Source organism: Schistocerca piceifrons, chromosome 1 (genome assembly GCF_021461385.2).
Source record: "Schistocerca piceifrons isolate TAMUIC-IGC-003096 chromosome 1, iqSchPice1.1, whole genome shotgun sequence".
NCBI classification, from domain to species: Eukaryota; Metazoa; Arthropoda; class Insecta; order Orthoptera; family Acrididae; genus Schistocerca; species Schistocerca piceifrons.
This window is the reverse complement of record NC_060138.1, coordinates 441,270,388-441,296,397: the sequence shown is the minus strand read 5'-3', so window position 1 is coordinate 441,296,397 and position 26,010 is coordinate 441,270,388. Positions and strand designations below refer to the sequence as shown.

The window sequence follows — 26,010 nt, the reverse complement described above, 5'->3', positions numbered from 1 at the left end:
TGTCTTTTACCTTACTGTTAATACACAGAGATGATGGGAGGACACCCCAGCTATACATGTATATTAATGTTGGAAAATTGATGCTTTTATCAAGTAGTTGAAGGCCACTTCCTTGGTGCTGTCAGTGCAGAAGAACCTGGGTTCAAATCCTGGAAGCTCCTTACTCTTTTTCTGAGGCAGGGACATCTGTAATGTGATCCACTCAGCCTCGTGAGACAAAATGAGGAGCTGCTTGAATAAAGCAGTGGCGTCATTTGTATCGATCTACTGGTACTAGCAATAATGGCTGGAAAGATTGGTGACGTGCTGATCACACATCCCATGATCCCATAAAACTGTACAATTTAAAAAATGAAAAAAACATCACATCTTATGACTACAGTATCAACAAATCACAGCTGGAATTGGTACACTCATATAAATACCAGAGCGTAGCACTTTGTAGTCACATGAAATGGAATGATCACATAGACTTAGTCATGGTTAAGCAGATAGCAGACTTTGGTTTATTGGTAGAATACTGGGAAATGCAATTAGTCTATAAAGAAGATTGCTTACAAATCACTCATGTGACACATCCTAGAATATTGCTCAAGTGTGAGTTACCTGTACCTATAGGACTAACAAGGGATACTGAACATATACAAAGAAGGGCAGCATGAAAGTTCACAGGTGTCTTTGACCCAATGGAGAGTGTCACAGAGATGCTGAAAGAACTGAAGTGGCAGACACCTGAAGATAGTTTATGTATACCCTGAGTAAGCATACTTATTAAGTTTCGGGAACCAATTTTAAATGATGAGCCTAATAACAAACTAAAACCCGCTATATATCACTTCCATAGGGATCACAAGGACAAGATTAGATTAATTACAGTACACACAGAGGCACTTAAACAGTCATTCTTCTAGCACTCCACAGATGAATGGAATAGAAAGAAAGCCCTCATAACTGGTACAATGGGATGTATCCTCTGCCATGCACTTTGCAGTGGTTTGCAGAGTATAGATGCAGACACCATCTCGTAGGTAGCAGTTGGTCAGTGAGTGTTGTTTATACTTATGTTTATCAAAAAGTAACAACTTATCCATTCACAGGATGCTATGCACAACATTCTACAACCAGTTGTAGAATATTGGCCAAGTGTGTGGGACCCGTACCACATAGGACTAAGAGGGTATATTGAATGTATACAAAGAAAGGCAACATGAATGGTTACAGGTTTGTTTAATTCATGGGAGACAGTCACAGAGGTACTGAAGGAACTGAACTGGCAGACACTTGAAGAAAGATGTAAACTATCCCAACAAAGTCTATTAACGAAGTTTTAAGAACTGGATTTAGATGATTACTCTAGGAATAGTCTACAACCCCGTACATATCACTTGCAAAGGGATTGAGAGGATAAGATGAGAATAATTACTGCATGCACTGAGGCATTCAAACAATCAATCTTCCTGTGATGCATACATGAATGGGACAGGAAGAAACCCTAACGACTGACACAGTGGGTTGTATTCTCTGCTGTGTTATATTGTTACTGTTTTAAATCACTTGTTAGGCTACTGAATAATTTAACACTTGAGAGTGAAACACCTTTTTAGCACAATACTGTTTGAGACCGAGAAATATGGAAAGTACAGGTGCACAACGAGTTTTTATTATCTTTATTTTTTTGGTAGTTCCTTGGTTCCGTACAAAAGAAGCTTCATAAAGCAGTTGGAAAATTTTTTAAAAAGGTTACAATTTTAAATGGGGAATCATTTTCTGTGGAAACTTAAATGTTTATTTTCTGCCAGGCCACCTAGAGAGATTTATGACAAGCTCTGGAATATTTTCTGTTGTATATCAGCCACAGGTCGGCTACATATACTGCCAGTATGTCTTTGCCCTGCAGGTTTCCCTACCTGCCTACCCATGGCCTACAGGTGTCTCTCCTCTAAAGACTGATCACTAATACCAAACGAGCATTGTGTGTCATGGACGCAACACTGTATACAAACAGTCTGTTGATATGCCATCTGTTACAGGTGCCACCAGAGGGCACAAGCCACACATCCGAGCAGTGCACGCATGAGGAAACCAGCAGTGCTGCTGTTGAGGAAACAATACTGTCCACACATCACATGGTCACACATATTTATTTCTGCCTGCTGGATACTTGAGGCCAAGCACAGCTTACAGCATCGGCATTCAACTGCTCCTTCACCCATCGCTCAGCAATCAGAACTCGCTGAGACCAGCCCTGACTCTCTGCTCTAAAACCACACCATCTCCATGCCGCTTCATGGCACTCCGTGCAACATGGCCCTTCTGGACACCACATCTACAGCCACTCAGGATGAAGCTTTCCCCAAAATTGGTATCATGGCAGTGAACTTTGTTTCTGTTACTTTCAAGTGATCATGAATGCTCTTTTAGTTGTTATAGGACTTTACTTATCTGTACTTTGAATAAAGTGTTACTAACTTCAGTCTGAGACTCATTGCCCAAATCGAATTTAACAGTAACAGGGAAGGCTTCAACAATTTCTACAGTAAAATTCCCTAAAAGGATTGAAGGACTTAATGCAACTGCTGCTGACAATTTGTTTGTGAACCCAACATGGACCCAACAACATGCAGTGACTTAGCTTGAAAACCTTAACTGTTTATTTAACCATGATGGTCAAACGTTAAAAATAAAATCTGCTGACCAATTAGGTACAGATCATACAGACTGTAGAAGGAAGGTACTACAATTGGATGGAAATCAAGGGGAAGAAACTTGGAAGATATGTGTAAAGGAGACAATGTAGATGTCACATTTAAGTCTTTCTAAAGCAAATTTCTGTTACACTTAGAGTCTTGTTTCCCTCTAAAACAAATAAGGACATAATTAAACAGAAGCAGGGTAAGTGGCAGTTTGCTCCTAGGATTAAAGTATCTTTTGCGAGTAAGTGAGAGTTCTACCACATTTAGAGAACAAGCTTTAGTCAAGATTTGAAATGCCATAACCACCAGTATTGTTAAACCATCCAACATGTCATCAAAAAAGAAAAACCATGCTCAAAAAAGAAAACACTCCAAAACTAAGGAAAAAACAAATTGGAACAATATTAAACAAAAAACAAACAAAAATAGTAATCCAAATGAAACTGAACCCCCAAAAAATAACTCCAGCTGAAGTGGCAACACTTTCAAATCACTGACCACCAAATGTGATGATTGCTTCCACACAGGGTCAAAAAACTTTTTGTTTACTAGTAAACAACTGAATACAGTTGCATTACTTTTAGTTGTGCAGAAACTGCATGCACTACCAACAGATATTAGTTTCAAAAATATAAACCATAAGGAAAACACAAAAATTCATCAAGCCACTAACAAAGAAAAAAGTAATTATGGTTGCTGTAATTTTTTTATAGCAGACTTTAGAGAATTACTCATAAGCCATCTTTGTAATCAACCAATGACTTGGGGCATATTCCCTGCCAGACATAAATATTCTGTAGAAACTCCAATCCACAGAACTGGAGTAAGTAAAGCAACTTTTTTTACAGACCTACATCACTTCTGTCCAATCTTTTCAAAAGGGTTTGAGGAAGTGGCATATGACTGAATAAAATGTCTCTTTCAATTGAGTGGAAATTATTAGCTCCCCTCAATTTGGCTTTCCCAAATCATTCTGCATAGAGACAGCAACACAAGACCTCACAAACAAAGCTAGACAAAAAATTATCTTGTTAGTTTATTATGAGACCTTGCCAAAGCCTTTGATTGTGTGGATCACAAAATTCTATTTCACACAATGAAGTGTTATGGCATCAATGACATCACTCTTCCATGGGTGGAGTCTTACTTTGACAACAGAGGGGACCACATAACATGTGGTTAGTACTGCACCATTCTTGTTCCTAACCTACATAAATGATCTTCCAGTGAAATAAAAGTGTTGTTGAAAACCTGTCATGTTTGCTGACAATGCAAGCATTATATTAGGTTGGTGCATAAGTCTGTAGTGTTTCTGTTTTGCATATTGGGTATTCTGGTTGCTATGGGTTTATTTATCAATTGTCACTTTTTATTTGTACTTCACTGTTGCTGTTTGAGTTGTCATTTTGCCATCTGGAGATAGTGAATGGCGCTATGGATACTAGGAAATGGAGTTCAATACAAGCATGGTAGCAGTGAAGGCAGGCAGAAACATTTGTGCTATATATGGGGATAATTCCACTTGACAGAGCACAGCAAGAGAATAGTTTTCTCATTTTAAGGAGGATCATTTTCACATTAGTGGCACTCCACATTCAGGAATAGCTTCGGGGTTCGATGAAGATCATTTAAATACATTAATCCTCAATGATCCAAATCAGTGTACTAAAGAATTGGCAAATGTGATGATTCCACTGTCATGTGACATTTGCATGCAATGGGGAATATTCAAAAATTGGGCACATGGGCACCACATGCTTTAAGCCAAAATAACAAACATCAGCAGGTGCCCATATGCATATCTCTTCTTGGTCGTCATCAGCTAGCTCATGAACAAACTGACCATTCCTATCCTGTATTGTTAACGGTGACAAGATATGGTGTCTTTATGATAACATAAGGAAAAGAAGGGAATGGGAAAGGAATGGTTGATCCCAAACAAAGCAGCAACTCCCCATACCAAGACCTGCACACACCCACAAAAGATAATGTTATGCAGCGATGGTGTAGTGTACTACGAATTGTTTCCACACTGTGTAATCTTCATTGCTGACTTTATTGTCAACAACTGAGGCATCATGCACACACAGTCCAAGAACAATGGCCAGGAGGATTGCATGAAGTGATGCTCTTCCACAACAATGCCTGCCCACATTATGCTAGATTGGCAAAAAACACTGTCCATGAGTTGACCTTATTCACCTCATCTTCTACCCTCAAATTTTCAGCTTTTCCACTCTGCATTGTACAACCTCCAAGGAACTACCTTTCTGGATGAAAAGGTCTCTGAACTTGGCTCAATAAGTTTGTCACCTCAAAACCACATGATTTCTACTGTTGTGGAATTGAAAAGTAACCAAGCATTAGCAGACTGTAGTAAATAGTAAAGGATAATATATTATTGATGACTAAAATCTCTGTTATGTGTTGATGTAAAAACACTACGAAGTTATGCACCAACCCAGTAATTAAGCATCCACAAACTCAGCCTTAGTAGACACAGCTCAGATGATAGCTGAAGAGACCTGCAAGTGGTTCACAGCTAACAGTTCAAGTCTTTATCTCACAAAGACTCAATACACTTACTCCATACTGGTTTTTGTAGCTGATGATAAAAATCAGTTTCAGCTGTGTTATGACCGACTGAACATGTGCATGTGTGTGAGTTGTGTTTACATGAATGTGTGTGTATATGTTGTCTAATTCAGAAGAAGGCCTTTTGTCTGAAAGCTTACTTGTTTAGCAGTCTTTTGTTGTGCCTGCTGTAACTCATTTAGCTTACAAAATGCGAAGATAGTGCATAGTACTGTACAAACTTAATTTCACATTTCTGGCTATAGGTTTCTCATTAAAAAATGTTCTGAATTTCAACCTCTACAATCTCACAGGTTTTTAAAATGTCATTCTGCAACAACCTGTATACAGTACCTGAGGAGATTAAGTTTCCATGATTTGTCTGTGTTTTTTTAATGTATACAGTGATCTGTTCCACATCCCTGAAGATTCTCCTTCTTGATAGGTTTTGTGGAACACAATGAATGAATGAATGAATGAATGAATGGCCAGCACTGTCAATAAGTGTAACTTCCTAACATCATTGGCACTGAACATATTAAATCCATGGTTAATGTTTATATTTCATATGGTGCACCATTTTGGCATTCACAATGTTCATTATAGTATTTATCTTTCACCTGTGAGCTGCTGTAGCAGAGTAATTCTTGTCATGTTCTTGCATTCAACTGCAGCTGTAATGATGCTTCTGCACTATTATATTCTGAATAAATGGGTATATTATTTCATTTATAAATAGCATCTACAATCATAAGCTGAGAGTTACCAACAGCAGATGCCAAAAAGGATATCATACCATCAATCACTAAACTTTTTGTTACGTTCACAAAGAAGCACAGAGAAAAATGGCCACTGATGCATCTCCATGAACTCCCTAAACACCTTGCAAGTACCATGTGCTGTTCTCTTTGCATAAAATGTACAATTCAGGTAGCAGAAAGGTTTTTCAACCTGAATCAATTGTTAATCCCATGAATCTGCTCAACAGACTTACTAAAGAAGAATTTTGTTTTCTTTGCAGTAATTTCCCTTAAATTGCTGAGCACCTTCCAGTATCTTGTCACTGAAAAACCAGTGGCAGTCACTGATATATCCAGGATTTTTACTACCAACAAAGAATGTCAGAAACACCTTACAGTCTGAAAACCAGACTATCCTCAACAGTACCTGAGACGGCTTGTACATGGGTGAAGCGGTGACAAACACAGTTAACACTGTGTTTTCTAATGAACCTGTACTGCTGAATGAAATTCTGCTCAGATACAGCAAGATGACCAATGTTTCCAGGCTATCTGGTATTTTATTATTATTATTATTATTGTTGTTGTTGTTGTTGTTGTTACTATTATTTCTGGCTGGTTTATCTCTTATTCAGAGTTTCAAGGCATACTCTGCTGTTCGGAGCAGTCAGTGCAGAAAAATGTGTCCTTAGATTATTTAGTTATTTTTGTAAAAGTTCTCAGTGTGATAGGTTGATCTCTATGTAGACCACCTGCAGTTCTCTGATGAGCTGAAATAATGATGACAGATCGTTGTGCAAAGGTGCAGGCATGTTACTATGTACTAGTATATACAAAAAGGAATGATTGTGCACAGTTGTCGGTCTCTATGATGAGCTGAATCTTAGTATGGAAGGAATTAAGATGTATAATTTATTGCAAAGGAGTCGATGATATTACCTAATAATTTAAAATAACATCAAAGTATTGCATAAAAATGGAAGGCATCAAATCTGACAGATAAAGTGTTCCTTCCTTGAAGTCTTTCTTGTAGTCTCCACTAATCTACTTGACAGAGGGTTTCTCACAGTGACATTGTCAAATTATGCACCTTATTAGCAGTTAAATAAAAAATTAGTACTAGTAAGCACATGTCTAAAAATTCACAAAAATCTTGCTACTAAAAACATGTAAGAAGTCCTACAAATGCACTTGCATGAAAACAGGAATGTCATTAAGGCTTACAAGATTATTGGAAGTTCCAAGTTGGCACTTCTTCAGGTAATGTATAAAATCCTTTGGCTTCATGTACAATAATCAGACTTTTTTTACCTCCATACTGAAAGAGGAAATTTTGTGAAGGATACCTGTTATGCAGTCTTGTTAGCAATATAGATAAGCTACCAGTCCACCTTGCAAAATCCAAGAGTTCATTGCTGCATCATGGGACACCTCAAATAGTATGCTACAAATAACAAGCTTTGGTTTCAGACTGAAGGCAATACCTGTATTGGCAAACTGGAGCTTTGAGTCAATCTGTCAGGTGTGCTTGTTTGGTACAGATGGGATTTCTTTGCATCCAAGAAGCACAAAGCAAAGTTCAAGTCCTCATCTGGCACTCTGCTTAAATCTATCAGGGAAGCCATATCTTAGGTTTTATATTCACGTGGTTGGATAAGATATTTTCATATTGCTTAACAAAGTAATTAGAGAAACTCCTACATAATTTTATAAACTGTACGTAGAGGAAACCAACTCTCCAGTTTTGGATTTTCACCATACATTTTGAAATACGTTCAGTTATGCACTGAAAATAAGACTGAACATTCTGCCACAATGAGACACTTTTAGTTAAAATGTTTAAAGTACTAAAAACATCCTATTTTCTATATATGCAAAGAAAACACAATTTGGCATTTCTATTTAGTTTGGTGAAATAATACCATTATCAGTATCAAACTCTAGTAGTTTGTGTTCATAAGGCTCTCTGAAGAACTCTGAGAGGCTCAAAATTGTAATTGGTTACTGTGTTTTTTTACATAGAGAAATGAACATATGTATGGTATATCTACAGTATCACCATGCCAGTTTTTAACAAAATGAACTTCCATTACCTAAAAGCAGATGTTAATTGCTGAGTTTTCTTTTCAAATAAGGAATCTGTTGAAACTTGGACACACAGCACAACCAAGAAAGGCAGCACAACTTTATTAGACTGTGGCATGTATGCCAATCACCATAACATACACTGAAAACAATAAGATAAGCCAAATTTATACAAGCAGTAATACCATGATAACTGAGTATGATCACAGCATGGGAGGGTTTAAATAGGCACTTGCCCGAGGTGAGCTCTATCAGAAGTTCTCAGTATTGCTTTTCCTTGGTGCACTCTTGGGGATGGCAACACACTGCTAATCTGCATGGTTCTCAAGTGCACACTTTACTTCATTCATCTTCCCTTGGAGAACAGCTTGGATTCATGAGATTTAGATGGTGTCTTCCTCTGTGAGGCTCTGACCGAGATGATGTGCTAATACTGGGATCTATGATCGGAAGTACTTGGGGCGCATCGTCACAGTCCGCCTTATCATGTCAACCCATATGGAGATATGGGTGATATTGGCATGAGCTCTATGGCCACATCAGGTTCAGCAGGCCCTGCTGGTGGTGGTGCCCCACAGTTGGCAGATGAGATAGAGAAGATGGCTCTGGTGTGGATGGCGGTAGCATCAGGTGATCCACATCAGGTGATCCTTCGAGTGATGCAGACTGGTGTGGCGATGTCGGTGTTCCCGCCAGGGCTGTCCAGTCATCTACACACAGGAGCAACTGGTAGTAATGACGTGCACAGAGGCCCTCCTCCATATGGACATCACAGAGACAGTGGCCACAGCATTGGGGGATCACTGCAGGAATCCATTTTGGGTGATGAGTAGACCCACGTGCCCAGACAGCCACCCTGGGCTGGAAATGGGACAATGGTTGCACGGGTTGGCGATCCTGGTCAGGCCACAGGAGATGCAGGAGCATCTGGGGTTGACGCCTCTGGGGCTGTTGTTGCCAAACAGCATGAACTGATAAGAAGACAGAAATTGATCCAAGGAAACGTCAAACAGGGAGTGAATCGCATATCTTTTCACCTGTGTTTTGAACATTCTAACTAACCTTTCAGCCTCACTGCTGGACTGTAGGTGGAAGGGCAGGGCAAAAATGTATGAATCCCATGGGCATTGCAGGAGGAGACAAACTCCTGAGAAAAAAACTGAGGGCTGTTATCAGAGACCAAAGTTGCCAGAAGTCCTTCAGTGGATAAAATTTTCAACAGAGCTGCCACGGTGGCAGAGGCTGAAGTTAGCAGGCAATGAACAACATAAGGGAACCAACAGAATACATCAATTAGTATTAGCCAGCATGCATTAAGGAAAGTGCAGGCAAAATCGATGTGGAGACAGTCTCAGGCCTGTGAAGTTTGTGGCCATGGAGACAACGTTAGCCGCAGGGCAGCTGGCTATGATGTGCATTGAGTACACGCCATAACCATATGAGTGATGCTGCTGTCCAAACCAAGTCAGAAAACATGAAGGCAGGCTAATGCCTTCGTGCGTCACATGCTACTGCACCCCAGTGGTCAGTGTGCAGGAATTGCAGGATCTCTGAACAGAGAACAGAGGGAATGACTACACAAGGAGCTGAATAGTCTGTATCAAAGAGTAGAATACCATCAATGACAAGAAACAATGCTGAAACACATAGTAGTTACAGAGGGGGGTTAGATGCCCATAGTGGAGGTGCCTCGGGCCAGACACATTGTACACAATGTATCACTTTCTGTAAAATCGAATCATTAGGATGAGCCTGCAAGACCCAAGCGCTAGTGATTGGAAAACCACTGACAGTCTGTGGAGCACAGTCATCAATGTAGAAACAAAGTAACCCTTCCTGACCAAAAAGTGGGTTCATACTGGCCGGAAGACAGGAGAGCAAGTCAGCATTCATGTTTTTAGCTATGGGGCAAAAGTGAATCTCGTACTTGAGCTGAGAGAGGAACAGCGCCCAACACTGAAGACAATGCGCTGCTTTGTCTGACAATGGTGCTGAGAGGTTAAACAGCAAAGCTAAGGCTTGTGCTCCATGATTAAATGGAATTTTACACCATACAGGAAAACATGAAATGTCTTTAAGGCATAAACAATGGCAAGGGCTTGTTTCTCTATTTGCGAGTATCTAGTCCGATCCAAATTAAGTATTGACATGCTTATGCAACAGACTAATCAGAGCCATCAGAATATTAATGAGCTAACACTGCCCACAGGCCATGCTGGGATGTATCTGTTGCTAACACTAAATGTTGACCCGGATGGTAGGTTATGTGGCAACGTGCAGATTGTAACACAGACTTCATTTTGCAAAACCCCATTTCACATGCTTGCAACCAGTGGATAGATGCCACCTTATGCATCAAGGCATGTAATGGTTGTGCAACCAACACCGCCTCTGGCAAAAACTGATGATAATAAGCAGTCCTAACTAAAAACACCTGGAGTTCCTTGACTGATGTAGGACATGGAAGAGCCACAATGGCAGAGAGATTCTGATGAAGGGGTTTGATATCAGTACTACAGACCTCAAACCCATGATAAACGATAGAACGCTTAACCCAGCAGCCTGTAACACCAAAAAGAGTGTACATAAGATATTGAGATTTTCAGCAGTGGAGAAGCCAGAGATCACAATATCATCAACATATTTGGCACAGCCAGGTTCAGACCTCATGTGTTGTTCAAGAAACTGTTCAAAAACCATTGGGATGCTGGCCACATGAAATGATAACTACAAGTATTGGCAACGAAGAGCCACTAAGAATCACCATCAATGGGCAGCTGCAAATATGCAACATGAGAGGTCAATCTGGTGAGCTTAGCAAAAAAGTTCATCAGGGCACATCAAGGGATACATGCCTATAATAGACTGATCATTGACAGAAACTTTGAAATTGCTGCAAAGGTGTAACCATCCTGATAGCTTCTTGACAATGACTAGGAGGGTACCTCATTCATTGGATGTGATTGGTTGGACAACACAAGAGGCTGTGAGAGGGTCAAGCTCCACCTCGACTTGGTCACAGAGTGCCATCAGCACTGGGCAAGCCTGAAAGGAATGGGATCTGGCTGAAGGTTTAATGGTAATTTGGGCTTTGAAATTATTGGCACAACCCAAGCCCACAGAAAACAGAGCAAAAAATTCAGAGCGTAAGGGATCGAGTTGTGTATAAGGCACCTGATCAGAGACAAGATCAACTTCATTGGAGACAGTAACCCCAAAAAGGCTGAAGGCGTCCAAACCAAATTTTTTGTGCATGCACAGTTCACCACCAGGAAACTCAGCGGATGAACCACAGATTTATATATGACGGGCTGATAAATCATCTAACATCGGCATGCTTTGTTTATTGTAGGTGACATATGTACATGACACTGGTGCTAAAGGGGGAGAACCAAAGTCAATTTATGTTAGAAAGTTGAGTAATGACATAGCAGCAACAATGTCAATTTACACATGCAAAACCTTCTGATAAACCTTGATATCAATAAAAAGCTTATTGGGTGCAACAGAGATTGCTGATACACAAATGACATCCAAGTCAGCGTCTGCAATAGGCTGTTGGAATTTTGCATGACAAACATGTGGCCCATTTTGTTGCACTGGTGGCAAACAGCCCACCAATTAGGGCATCCTGTCTATCATGAGTGACAAAACAGGATGGATTCTGCACACACACAGACCACTGCCACCATATCACCCCCTGTGAACTGTCCAACAAACAGCAGGGGGAAGTGGGTTGAACTTCTGCAACCTCACTTATTGATTCAATTTAAGTACCAACAGCCCTCAAAAGGTCAAAATATTGTGCAATATTCAGAACATTGTAGAGGGGGAGGTTCTCACATTGAAGGGCCCGCTCACCAACCTCATGATCGGGAGTCAACCAAATGATTGCATCACTAGCATATGACTCCTTCCGTGCACCAGTGACAAAGTGACAACAATGGCTTAAACCGTGAAGCTCAGCTGCCCATGTTTTATAGGAATCTTCTGGTTTCCTGTGACACCAATAGAACTTAAAAGACAATGATGTTGAATCCGTTTACAGTAGTATTTCGAAAGAAAGTCACACACATTACCAAAAGAGTGTGTAGACGGGTCCTGGAGGGGGGACAGTTGGCACAGGAGTTGATACATGCGAGGTGCTAACAGAGACGAAAAAAGCATGTCATAAGGTAACATGAGTCAATCCAAACACATGAAAATGCTGTCGCAACAGTTTTTTGTGGGCTTCCCATTCTTTGACAGACTCATCCTAAGTCAGAAATGGTGGGGGATAAACAAAAAAGGGAAAGCAACAGATGAAACATGAGGTGCGAGAGGCAACACGGCAGGTGATGTAGATTAAGATGAACCTGAACAGATCAAAACTGTGGCAAGATTTTGCAATAAGTGGCTTTGATTGTGTTGCGCTGTGGTGAATGCCTCTTGCTGTGGACTGAGACGCTGCAACGCTGCAATAAGAACCACTTGCTGATCAAGCAGCCAGTGTAAAAACTCATCAGTAACACCATCAGACATGGTAGACGCAATGTAGAACCAATCAGAGACTGAAAACCATGTGGAGAACAATCCTATACTCGTCACTTGTGTTGCAACTTGGATACACTACATAGCAAAGAATGGTAGCACAATCTTATTAGACTGTGGCGTGTACACCACTAATCTTGACATACACTGAACACAATAAGATAAGGCAAATGTATGCAAGCAGTAATTATATGATAACTGAGCACAAGCACAGCATGGCAGGGTTTCAATAAACACTTGCCTGTGGCGGTCTCTGTCAGAAGTTCACAGTATTGCTCTTTCGCAGCGCACACTCGTGGATGACAACAAACTGCTAATACACACTTTACTTCAGAATCACATGAATTTATGATGTTCTTAGCAAAACATTATAAAATATGTATAATGGTTATATTATATTTTCATTCATTCTCTCCCGTTTTCACTGACAAGCGTACAGATGCACAATTTGTTTTGCATAAGACATACTCATGGAACAAAATCAAAATAAGAGATGACCAGTTTTGGCTTTCAGCCATCACTAGATCTTACAAAGAACAGTGATGCACAGGATGCATAATAGAGAACAAAATCAGTCCTAAACCACACTGTTAATTTTAAAATCTGATGATGCTTTTAAAGCCAAAACTGGTCACCTGTTTAAATAAATCAAAATGTGACCAGCTTATCTAGATATCAAGTCACTGGTCTCTTCCATAGGTACAAAAGATATCATTTAATGAATAGCGCATTTTCTTGGCAGTAACCAGGTCATGTGCTTCAACAGCATGCAAAATGGCATATAATAAGCCACTGTAGATATGATATAGGACTTGTCAGATGCTGTATTTTCAAGACCATTTCCCTGAATGTAAATTTGCTCTGCTGTCTTATGCAGTGGATGTTTCTTTTTCTTGCTGTTGTAGGTGGAGAAGGTGTCACTTAACATGTTGGACTGATGTTCTGTTAAGTACATGCTGTGAACAGCTTGAAAAGCACCACGTAAGTCAAAAAAGGTTAAAGTTTACTGCCATAATCTGACAGCTTTTGCTATATCTTGAAGATTTCAACAAACACTATGAATTCATTTTACAAGCATACATTAATGAGATGTTAAGGTAGAATAACAGAGCAGCCTTGCTTTTGGTTCATCTGTGTATAGTGCAACATAGTTTCAGCAATTATATGATAAAATAATAATTCAAAAATATATTCTGAAGAGAAAATACATCTAATAATCAAATAAACTGAGAGCCCTCTTGATGACTACATAGCGATTGTGAGGACAAGATGAGACTAATTACAGCAAGTACAGAGGCATTTAAGCAACCACTCTTCCCGCACTCCGTATGTGAATGAAATGGGAAAAAGCCATAATAACTGGTACACTGGAACATATGCTCAGCTGGGCACTACACATTGGTTTTCAGGGTATGGCTGTAAAAGTAGATGTTTTCAGGGTATGGCTGTAAAAGTAGATGTAGATACAACTAACTATGTAGTAACTGACTGAACATCTAGAAAAATACTGCTTGGCACTGACAAAAAATGCTTCTATGTTGCACTTTGTCCAGATACCAAGTAGTTTTCTTGTTTGTAAATGATTAATCAAAATCTAACTAAGGAATACAAAGCAAGTATACCATTGTAAGTTACGTTTTTCAGTGTCTTGAAATGAGAAATATGCTCCACAATGTCACTCCCGCATATCTCAAAGTAGTGTTCTGCCATCTGCCAAATCAATGAAAAGTCATTGTGCATTATTATCTAATACCTGCTTCCAACAATCAAAGAAGAATTCAAGTGCAACTCCTGTCCACCTAACCAATTCCAGTCCTAGCCTGTTAGAGAAGACTCTTCCAACACTGCCCCCTGGAGCACCCATCAGCGCATCCACAGGATGACCCTGACAGTATGAACTAACACGTATCTCAGTGTTACGTTACTGGCCAGGTGACTCCACTGCACTGTGTTCATGCATTGTCCTGTTGCATGTGTGGACCTTTCACCCACCTCTGGTGATGGACATTTTGTCCAAGCTACGATTATGTAGGCTGCAGCCCAACTCCCAAACATCTTGTGCATCATGTGTCGCCACCCCTGCACACATATAACAACGGGTACCTGGCTTTGATCATCCTTATCCTGAATTTGCTTCTGCCCCCTTCCCAGAACCTATCCCCAAACCTTATTTCAGTTATAGTTTTAGTGTGTATGTTCACATCTGACTGCCCTTGGACCGCTTGCATCTCCTTATATATCCTCTATCCTAGTATATGATGTTTTCTATTCAGTGCCCACATGCACGTGTATCACTATGTTCAGATGTGCCCCACATATAGGTGATTTTAGGAAGAATGGAAGTTGCTGACACATTGTTTCTAGATCATTTTTACATGTCTATCTACTGCTCAGCATTTGCGCTATGCTGTGAGGGATTGTCTTCTTCTCAAACCATTGTTATTATACAAATTTTGTTTGATAAACAGTGAAAACATCCCTACATGTTTCATTCTACCTCAACAATGAGGTGTTGTTTGAGTGGTATTGTGGATGGACGTAGAGCAGGCACACCTATAATTCAGCTGACTGCCTGCTGTGATCTAGGAGATTAATACATAACATTGATCAGGTACATCTGAGGATGAGGCATAAAGTCTCAAAATTGATCATGAAATAATAAAACAATTCTAGCAGCCTGAGGCTACTTTATTTCTTTTTATTACTTAAATGCCTGTGTTCCTCAGTCCACTACCTGTAAGATGTGAGCGCATAATACTTATGATACTGGATTATCCAGGGCATAATTGTTCCAGTATGGCTTATCACAGAAAAATTTAACTTCAGCTGACAGCCCACATTTTATCAGGTAAGTCTACATTGTGAAACTATGAAGATTTTCTAAGGAGTTCTGAAAATACTTTAAAATCTACTAAGTCTAAAATTAATTAAAACTACTAATGTTAAAACAACAACAAAGTTAAATAATCCTTTTAAAACAACATAAAAATATAGGTATGAAAAAACAGCTTATTCTGGTACCTGTTGCGAGCAATCCAGAACAGTGTAGCACATCCATAGCCAGAGTAAACATGAAGGTGTGACTGAGGCTTTGGCAGTGTAGCCAGAAACTGTGGGTCACAACGAGAGTCTTGCCATGTATATAGTGCCGATACAGCTTTGGCATTAGCTTCGTATCTACAACCAGTAAACACCTCTGTTCGTTCCCAAGCTTTTTCTCCTTCCTGACTAGTCCACAGCATAACACCATGCATCTGTCCACAAATCCCAATATGCTCCACCTTAAATGTCAATAAGAACAATAAGTGAATGACAACTTCTGTGTAACTACCACACTGACTTTCATAAATTAGGGAAAATCACATGAGCATTTACTCAGAAAAACGTAGAGCACCTAACCTAAATATTATGCACATTGTCACTATTAAAGCACTACTCAAAACACTATATGCAAGCCAATGGCACAGTAATTTTGTCTGCATTACGTCTATATGGGAAACAGCTTTGTGTTTAGTAGTAGGATATTGGCTGGTGCTGTGAGAATGATGGAAGACAACACAGACACTTAACTTGGTTGGACTGTGCTGAGATATCATCTACTAGAAAAATTGTGATGGGTAGCCATTTAAAAATGGAAGGCAAAGTTAAACAGAAGTTGTCAGGTGGTTAATGTACATCCTTCTGTTGTCCATAATATGTTGTAACAATTTTTAAAATTCAGAAAATTCAGCCTCAAGTGGAAAAGGACTGCAACAAGTTCCAGCCCTTTTCCAAGTTCCAGTCTCCAATACGTCCAGCTGTGCATTCCAAAGAATAGAACCACACCCCATCCCAGTATTAGCCTTTTCTCCAATTCAAGAAGTGTATTATCAGAAAGAAGAATGCTTCATGAAGTTAGTGTTTATGTGAGGTGACCAGTGAGATCTGTGTCATTCATCACAGTAGGGAGTATTTGCAGTACAAACACGGACACTAGGCAGAAGATCAGTACTGGTGTATCTTCTTAACAGATGATTCCCTGTTCAGCTTTAATACTGATTTGGCAATTTCATCCATCAAAGGACTGTCTCTAGGCACTACAGTGTCTGCATGTAAGTTGATATATCTTTAGATACATGTACATAGCTCAATGTCTTTCCACGTAGAACTGGCAGATGTCTTTTTTGACAATGTTTTCACATTTTCTGGATATCCTCATGCTGAAAGAAATAAAAACTTTGAGGTTCGCCGATGACGTTGTAATTCTGTCAGAAACAGCAAAGGACTTGGAAGAGCAGTTGAACGGAATGGACATTGTCTTGAAAGGAGGATATAAGATGAACATCAACAAAAGCAAAACGAGGATAATGGAATGTAGTCAAATTAAGTCGAGTGATGCTGAGGGAATTAGATTAGGAAATGAGACACTTAAGGTAGTAAAGGAGTTTTGCTATTTGGGGAGCAAAATAACTGATGATGGTCGAAGTAGAGAGTATATAAAATGTAGACTGGCAATGGCAAGGAAAGCGTTTCTGAAGAAGAGAAATTTGTTAACATCGAGTATAGATTTAAGTGTCAGGAAGTCGTTTCTGAAAGTATTTGTATGGAGTGTAGCCATGTATGGAAGCGAAACATGGACGATAAATAGTTTGGACAGGAAGAGAATAGAAGCTTTCGAAATGTGGTGCTACAGAAGAATGCTGAAGATTAGATGGGTAGATCACATAACTAATGAGGAGGTATTGAATAGAATTGGGGAGAAGAGGAGTTTGTGGCACAACTTGACGAGAAGAAGGGACCAGTTGGTAGGACATGTTCTGAGGCATCAAGGGATCACAAATTTAGCATTGGAGGGCAGCGTGGAGGGTAAAAATCGTAGAGGGAGACCAAGAGATGAATACACTATGCAGATTCAGAAGGATGTAGGTTGCAGTAGGTACTGGGAGATGAAGAAACTTGCACAGGATAGGGTAGCACGGAGAGCTGCATCAAACCAGTCTCAGGACTGAAGACCGCAACAACAACAACCTCATGCTGTGGCAGCAGCCGATTACATTAACCAACCAAATAAATTCAGTGGACCCATTGGTTGGCTTCAACATGACTATCTTCACCCCTTTGCCAGCTTGATCTCTTGATCTGGATTGCTTACAGCATGCCAGAGAAGCTGCCATGTGATGCACTGGCATTCATAATACTTCTCCCCAAACTCCCAACTCAGTGGGAATAGCTCTGCTAGAAGACTGGAGCTTAAAAAAATCTTTAACTGTGTCACATATGGCTATTTGGAGTAATCGCACATTACATGGTTATGATTTATGCTCTAACAAACAGACACATCAGTTTTAAATGAAACAACAAGTTCACTGTTACCAGTCACCATTTTATTTATTTCCACGACGTGTTTCGAAGGTTTAAACCTCCATCAACAGCCATATTTGTTTACAAATGTGGCAGTATACATGTGATGTGTTACAACAGCAAAAGGAACCTGTGACCATTGAAGGCAGTGCCACAAGTTCCTCCAAAAATCGTAACACAACACACACACAAATGTAATACTTACTAATGTAAATCCACCCGATGATGGTGGTTTAAACCTTTGAAACGCGTCGTGGAAATAAATAAAACAGTGACTGGTAACAGTGAACTTGTTGTTTCATTTAATGTCAGTAACACTCACGGTAAAGCCTAACCTAAAAATGTTCACATTTAAAGTTCACATCAGTTTTTTTCATATGTTTCAAGTTAAAAAATAAGTTTTTGTCTCATTTTGTACTTTCACATGTCATCATTGCCGTTTTGTGTGGTCCACATTTTGATTGAATATCATCACACTCAAGAGGCTACTTCTGAGTCATTTGTTGAAATAAAACGACTTCCATTGCCAACGAAGCTGTATTTTATATAAACAACAAGGATTCTTAACAAGTGTGTTACAACAGTATGCCACAGACAGCAGGATTACATATGTAACATGTGCTGTTGGCTGACAGTCACTGTTGTCAGTCAGAATAACATTTTTGAGTTGTAATTATTTTTGTTTTTCCTTGATTACAAAAGAAGATATAGAATATATTGTACTTCTGATTAGATAAGTCTTTAAAATCTTAAACTGCATACAGATGCATCGCTGTTAGAAGTAATTCAGCATCTTATGATTACCTAACAAATTCACTTATATACATTTGAAACAGTAACTCATTAATTTCTAAGGGCAATATAATTGCTAATAAACCCATAAAATAAATGAAATGTACACAATTAAACACTCACATCTTTCAGTTGATCCTTTGGAAGCCTAGATATGCAAAAATTCAATGCAGAAATAATTTTAGGTACATTTTGCTTGTTTCCTTCTGACCCTTGGTCGCTAGGCACATTTGCTTGAGTATCCTTTGCCTGCTTAGACAATGTCTGTTTTGTGGCTGCATCAACAATGCAGACTTTTATAGATGTTGTTCCAATATCAATACCCAAAACTAATTTCCTTTTGACTTCAGACATCACGATTATTCTCTCTGGACAGTCTATTGATCTGTTAAACAAAACAGAGACTTTTAAGAAGCACCATAATACAATATATTATTGTTGAACTCACAAATGAATGGCTGTAAACAATAGATATAAAGTTTTTTTCATCTGGAAGAACTACTTGTATAAACAACAAGATACAATTTTTCACTGAAGAAACTGAAAGTGTCTACATTTCTGAGCCTAAAAGGAAAAGGAAGGTAAGAAAGAACATAAGAAGCTAGAAAAGGCAAGATTCAGTGTAACTAAAAAAAAACTATAAAATATAGATTTTACTTAGGTAGACACTACAGGCATTGCTAATAAACAAGCTTTCAGGGCACAACCAGTAAAGAAGTTTCTTAAAATATTAAATCAGTGATAATTATCCATATTAGAAATGTTTGTGAGACTCATTCTCATTTTGAGCTATCACTGCAACTGGTCGAAGACTGTTATCTGTTTATAAAATGAGATCATATTTTACCTTTGGAGGAGATATGCAACCATGATGTCTAAATAAACTGTACAATTGTCAAATTTTAATTTACCTGAACACAGAACTGGTTTTGATTTTACGGCATCACCATATCATAAAAATTCAGCAACACACAGTCAAATTTATGACTCCACACTCTTTCTGTCACTGAATTTTTAACTGATTATGGCTGCAAATCTGTAACAGGTTCTATTTGTTCAAATAAATTAAAATGTGAGCAAGACCACACATTTATGTACATAAAGATAAGCATATGACCACAATTACAGTTCTCTATGATATGGTAGAGATCATACAACTCACTTAGGAAACTAGATTATTACTAGCAAAACCTGCAATTGCTAAATATGTTTTGGAATTGGTTGTACGTCATAGTCTGCTTTTCCTTCCCCCTTCTCCCTGTCCATCAGCTCCTCATCCTCTCTCTGTCCATCTCCCCCTCCCCCTATCTCCACATCTTTCTCCCTCTTCTCTCTGTCCACAGCCAACAAAAACTTGACTGGGAATTTAAGTTGCTTAAAATAAATGGGTAAACTGGTTGGGATCATTGGTATACTGGATGTGAGAGATCTCTCCTGTTGCTCTAACTATTGAGGACAGCAGTTTCATTGAGAGTATTTTGCATAGTTTTAAACTGCAGATGGATAGCATTACAGGCTTTCGCACAATAGAGATTCCATAGTAGTGTCCTAATCATAAGGCAATAAGTCATGCATATCACTTTCACATTTTGTGTTAAAAAGCGACTATGATAACAAAACAGTGCACAGTTGTGTATAATTTTTATTTAAAATTATATATAGGGAGGAAGAATGTATATGGGAGAAACAATATATCTGACAGTTTAAATGCTCTGCTGTTGTAGTTAAAACTGAAAGTGAGAAAGAAAACAAAACAGCACACTTTCACAGCACAACATTTTCTTTCTCATAGTCAGTTTCAACAGAAAACCTATACATTATTGTCTAAAAAATATACATAGCCTATGTCCATTTGAATCTTTATTAGAATATTGTGTACAAATTTGAAGCATGTTGGCTAACAATTTTTCCTTAGTTTCAGATTAAAAAACAATACTCGACCAAATTTCTTGGCCTGACACTTGATGCAGAGTGAAACTGGTCTGATCATGTAAATGAAATTTGCAAAAAGCTATGTACTACCATATATGTCCTAAGAAAACTGACACCTTTTTGTAACATCACCACTCTCAGGCAAATATATTTTGCACTATTTGAATCCCATCTAAGATGTGGGATAGAGGTATGGGGATACAGCAGTAAAGGTAATATGAAAAGGCACTTAGAATTATGGGAAAGAAAAGTGCCAGGGAGTCCTGCAGAAATTTGTTTAAAGAATTTAAAATACTAACTATTCATAATGTGTATGTACTGAAGATAGTCATTATGGCAGTAAACAGTAACAAACACTTAATAAAGAAATACATGATCACAACACTAGAGGTATAGAGAGAGACCCCACATCATCTCTCATAGAACAACACTTTATGAGAAAAGCCCTCGCTTTGCAGGCATAAAACTACTGAATTGCTTCCATCCTAATACCTCCAAAATGCCCATTACAAACTAAGAAAGAAATTAAAATTGTGGCTCCTAAAGAATCCTTCATATTCAATAGATGAGCGTCTAGATTTAGTACACTCATATAATGGAAGACCATCTATCTAAAAATATATGTAATCTCAGATCTTAGACTGTGTCACAAACTGTAGATTCCTTAATCTAAGTATTGCAATAATAAATTGTCTATATATGTAACATTGTTCTCTCAACTAAATTTAGAAAAAGTTGTGTAGATAAAAATGCCAGGCAATAATATATAACTCTAGTAAGTAAGGCTCTGACTTATCTAGAAGACTGGACAAAAAAAGCCTTTTTGTGTTGATGTTGGGTCAAAATAAATAAATAAATAAACTTCTCTATATTTTAGCTAAGACCCATATTATATATTACATATATTTTTAGATAATAAAAATATATTGTATATGCACATCCAAATGTTCATTTTAATATTGCATAAAAATTTGAAGTAAATTGGTCAAAAACTTTTTCAAGACTTTTGCTAAGAACATTTCCTGTCTATATACTATTAGATACATACTTTATATCATATACAGGGTGGTCCATTGATAGTGACCAGGCCAAATATCTCACGAAATAAGCATCAAACGCAAAAACTACAAAGAAGGAAACTCGTCTAGCTTGAAGGGGGAAACAAGATGGCGCTATGGTTGGCCCGCTAGATGGCACTGCCATAGATCAAACGGATATCAACTGCGTTTTTTTAAAAATAGGAACCCCCATTTTTTATTACATATTCATGTAGTATGTAAAGAAATATGAATGTTTTAGTTGGATCACTTTTTTCGCTTTGTGGCAGATGGCGCTGTAATAGTCACAAACGTACAAGTACGTGGTATCACGTAACATTCTGCCAGTGTGGACGGTATTTGCTTCATGATACATTACCCGTGTTAAAATGGTCCGTTTAGCAATTGCAGAAAAGGTCGATATTGTGTTGATGTATGGCTATTGTGATCAAAATGCCCACCAGGCGTGTGCTATGTATGCTGCTCAGTATCCTGGATGACATCATCCAAGTGTCCGGACCATTCGCCAGATAGTTACATTATTTAAGGAAACAGGAAGTGTTCAGCCACATGTGAAACATCAACCATGACCTGCAAGAAATGATGATGCTCAAATAGGTGTTTTAGCTGCTGTCGCGGCTAATCCGCACATCAGTAGCACACAAACTGCGCGAGAATCAGGAATCTCAAAAATGTCGGTGTTGAGAATGCTACATCAACATTGATTGCACCCGTTCCATATTTCTATGCACCAGGAATTGCATGGCAATGACTTTGAATGTCGTGTACAGTTCTGCCACTGGGCACAAGAGAAATTACAGGACGATGACAGATTTTTTGCACGCGTTCTATTTAGCAATGAAGCGTCATTCACCAACAGCGGTAATGTAAACCGTTATAATATGCACTACTGAGCAACGGAAAATCCATGGTGGTTGCGACAAGTGGAACATCAGCGACCTTGGCGGGTTAATGTATGATGCGGCATTATGGGAGGAAGAATAATTGGTCCCCATTTTATTGATGGCAATCTAAATGGCGCAATGTATGCTGATTTCCTACATAATGTTCTACCGATGTTACTACAAGATGTTTCACTGCATGACAGAATGGCGATGTACTTCCAACATGATGGATGTCTGGCACATAGCTCGTGTGCAGTTGAATCGGTATTGAATAGCATATTTCATGACAGGTGGATTGGTCGTCGACGCACCATACCATGGCCTGCACGTTCACCAGATCTGACGTCCCTGGATTTCTTTCAATGGGGAAAGTTGAAGGATATTTGCTATCGTGATCCACCAACAACGCCTGACAACATGTGTCAGCGCATTGTCAATGCATGTGCGATGATTACGGAAGGCAAACTACTCACTGTTGAGAGGAGTGTAGTTACACGTATCGCCAAATGCATTGAGGTTGTCAGACATCATTTTGAGCATTTATTGCATTAATGTGGTATTTACAGGTAATCACGCTGTAACAGCATGCATTCTCAGAAATGACAAGTTCACAAAGTTATATGTATCACATTGGAACAACTGAAATAAAATGTTCAAACATATCCAAGTTCAGTATTTTAATTTAAAAAAACCTATCTGTTACCAACTGTTTGTCTACAATTGTGAGCCATATGTTTGTGACTATTACAGCGCCATCTATCACAAAGCAAAAAAAGTGGTCCAACTAAAACATTCATATTTCTTTACGTACTACACGAATATGTAATAAAAAATGGGAGTTCCTATTTACAAAAAAAACACCAAGTTGATATCTGTTTGACCTATGGCAGCGCCATCTGATGGGCCAACCATAGCGCCATCTGGTTCCCCCTTCAAGCTAGACAAGTTTGTTCTTTGTAGTTTTTTCATTTGACACTTATTTCATGAGATATTTGGTTCGATCACGATCAATGGACGACCCTGTATATTAAAAATATGTAGCCTATGTCTGTCTGAACCTTTAGTAGAGTATCGTGTCAAAATTTGAAGAGAATTAGTCAAACACTATTTGAATTCTTTGATAACAATGTTAATCAATGACTTGTCTTTATACAGTAGTACTGATGATAGTAATAGTCTCCACTTGTATTGCTGGAATCAGTACAACAAATATAAAATATGACACTGCACAGGATTCGTGCTTCCTCTGCTCCTGATTTTGACCTATCACAGTATTTAAAAGATATTTTGAAATCTGCAAAGTTCACTGAAATCACAAGTTCATAAATAAGTGCCTTGAACATAATCATTATTGACACAGGGAAGGCAATAGCTGAATAGGTAAGTAAGTAGTTTACAAGAAATAACTTGATTACTTGCAGGGTTTATAAATACATAATTTTGATCATTGTTAAATGAAAATTAATGGTAAAATTCTTTGTAGTACAGGTGAATGGTAAACTATATTTCAGCCTTATTCTGCTCACTACCCAGGCCTCCAGACAAAAGTATTGGCTTACAAGATACTTTCCTGGTATGATGTTGCTAATATCAAGAAAGCATTCATTCTGAATAAAAAACTATTAAAATTTTATGCAGAATTGAAAATTGAATGTCTTGCAGGTCTTATTAAAGACCTCAAAATTAATACATTTACTGATGACTAACTGAAACCCTCAGATAGCGACAGGTGTTGTTGATATACCTCGATGTGGACAGCTGAAAATGTGTGCCCTGACCGGGACTCAAACCCGGTATCTCCTGCTTACATGGCAGATGCTCTATCCATCTGAGCCACTGAGGACACAGATGAATAGCGCGACTGCAGGGACTTATCCCTTGCAGGGTTCCCGTGAGACTCACATTCCCAACTGTCCACAATTCTACATATGTAATGTACCTTATAGACATTTGCCCATCCACTCATTACTTGCGCACACTTTGGCGGTTCCCGTAAGAGTTTGGGCAACCTGTGCGCATTTGCACAGACAAAGGTCAATAGCTGGGTAGCCTTTAACTATCTATATGAAGACAGTAACTGTTCTCGAAAGAACAGATACTGTTGATGACCATGCAGCTTTTCCCTGGAATAAATGATGACTAACTGAAACCCTCAGCTGCCGACAGGGGTTGTTGATATACCTCGATGTGGACAGCTGAAAATGTGTGCCCCGACTGGGTCTCAAACCCGGTATCTCCTGCTTACATGGCAGATGCTCTATCCATCTGAGCCACTGAGGACACAGATGAATAGCGCGACTGCAGGGACTTATCCCTTGCAGGGTTCCCGTGAGACTCACATTGCAAACTGTCTACAATTCTACATATGTAATGTACCTTATAGACAGCTGAGGGTTTCAGTTAGTCATCATTTATTCCAGGGAAAAGCTGCACAGTCATCAACAGTATCTGTTCTTTCGAGAACAGTTACTGTCTTCATATATATAATATATTTACATTCTATAATTTTTATTCTTTTCACTCAGCACATTTTATAGATGTATAATGGAGGAGATGCCATAACGAACTAATGAAGGTGGCATTAAGAGAGAGACATGTTTTCAGTACTTAATTGTCTACAGTTCAGTAACAATTAATCACAATTAAACTGATGTATGCAGTTTTCATTTGGGCTACATCAGGAAATAAAAAAGATAATGCTGCTACATTGCAGAAGGCAGTAAATATTTCGAGCCAGTTGAAACCTTTGAACAGGTGCTCAATCATAACAATAGACAACATTTAAAAATAATAACGACAGCTGTAGGAAACCAAGAAGTATCACTGTCAGACAGAAAGGAATGCCTCCCACTGGTGAGAGTATTAAAATCCTGATGGTAAACTGCCAAAGATGAAAAGCAGTGAAGCTATCATAATACTAGGTATAGAAAGATGGTTGAACCCTGAAACTGACAGCAGTAAGATTTTTGGGGAAAATTTAAGAGTATATCAAAAGGATAGGCAAAGGGGTAATGGAGGTGTGTATTTGTCGCAGTAGACAAGAAACTTAAATCCACCAAGACAGAAATTGAAGTTGCATGTGAGATTGTATGGCCAAGACTCAGTATCAGGGGTGGGCATAAAATGATAATTGGATCCTTCTATCACCCACCAGACTCACCTCCTAATGTAACCGTGAACTTTAGAGAAAACCTCAGTTCACTTGCACATAAGTTCCCCAATCCTACTGTAATCATTGATGGAGATTTTAATCACCCAAGAATTGGGAAAATTACAATTTTGTTAGTGGTGGGCATGATAAGACATCCTGTGGGACTGTACTCAATGCCTTCTCTGAAAACTACCTATGACAGATAGCTAAGAACCCCACTAATGACAGAAA

At 38.8% G+C, this 26,010-nt stretch overlaps 1 protein-coding gene across 3 annotated transcripts in view; it reads right to left on the bottom strand.

Moving 5' to 3' along the window:
• LOC124791033 (sedoheptulokinase-like) overlaps positions 1-26,010 on the bottom strand; it is a 117,663-nt gene that overhangs the window by 63,675 nt on the left and 27,978 nt on the right. For all 3 annotated transcript variants that reach the window (XM_047257829.1, XM_047257831.1, XM_047257830.1), the window contains exons 2-3: positions 18,878-19,139; positions 15,644-15,903 (exon numbers count right to left, since the gene is read on the bottom strand). In XM_047257829.1, the coding sequence (XP_047113785.1) occupies positions 15,644-15,903; positions 18,878-19,108 (491 nt within the window). In that variant the 5' untranslated portion in view covers positions 19,109-19,139. The remainder of the gene's footprint in view (positions 1-15,643; positions 15,904-18,877; positions 19,140-26,010) is intronic.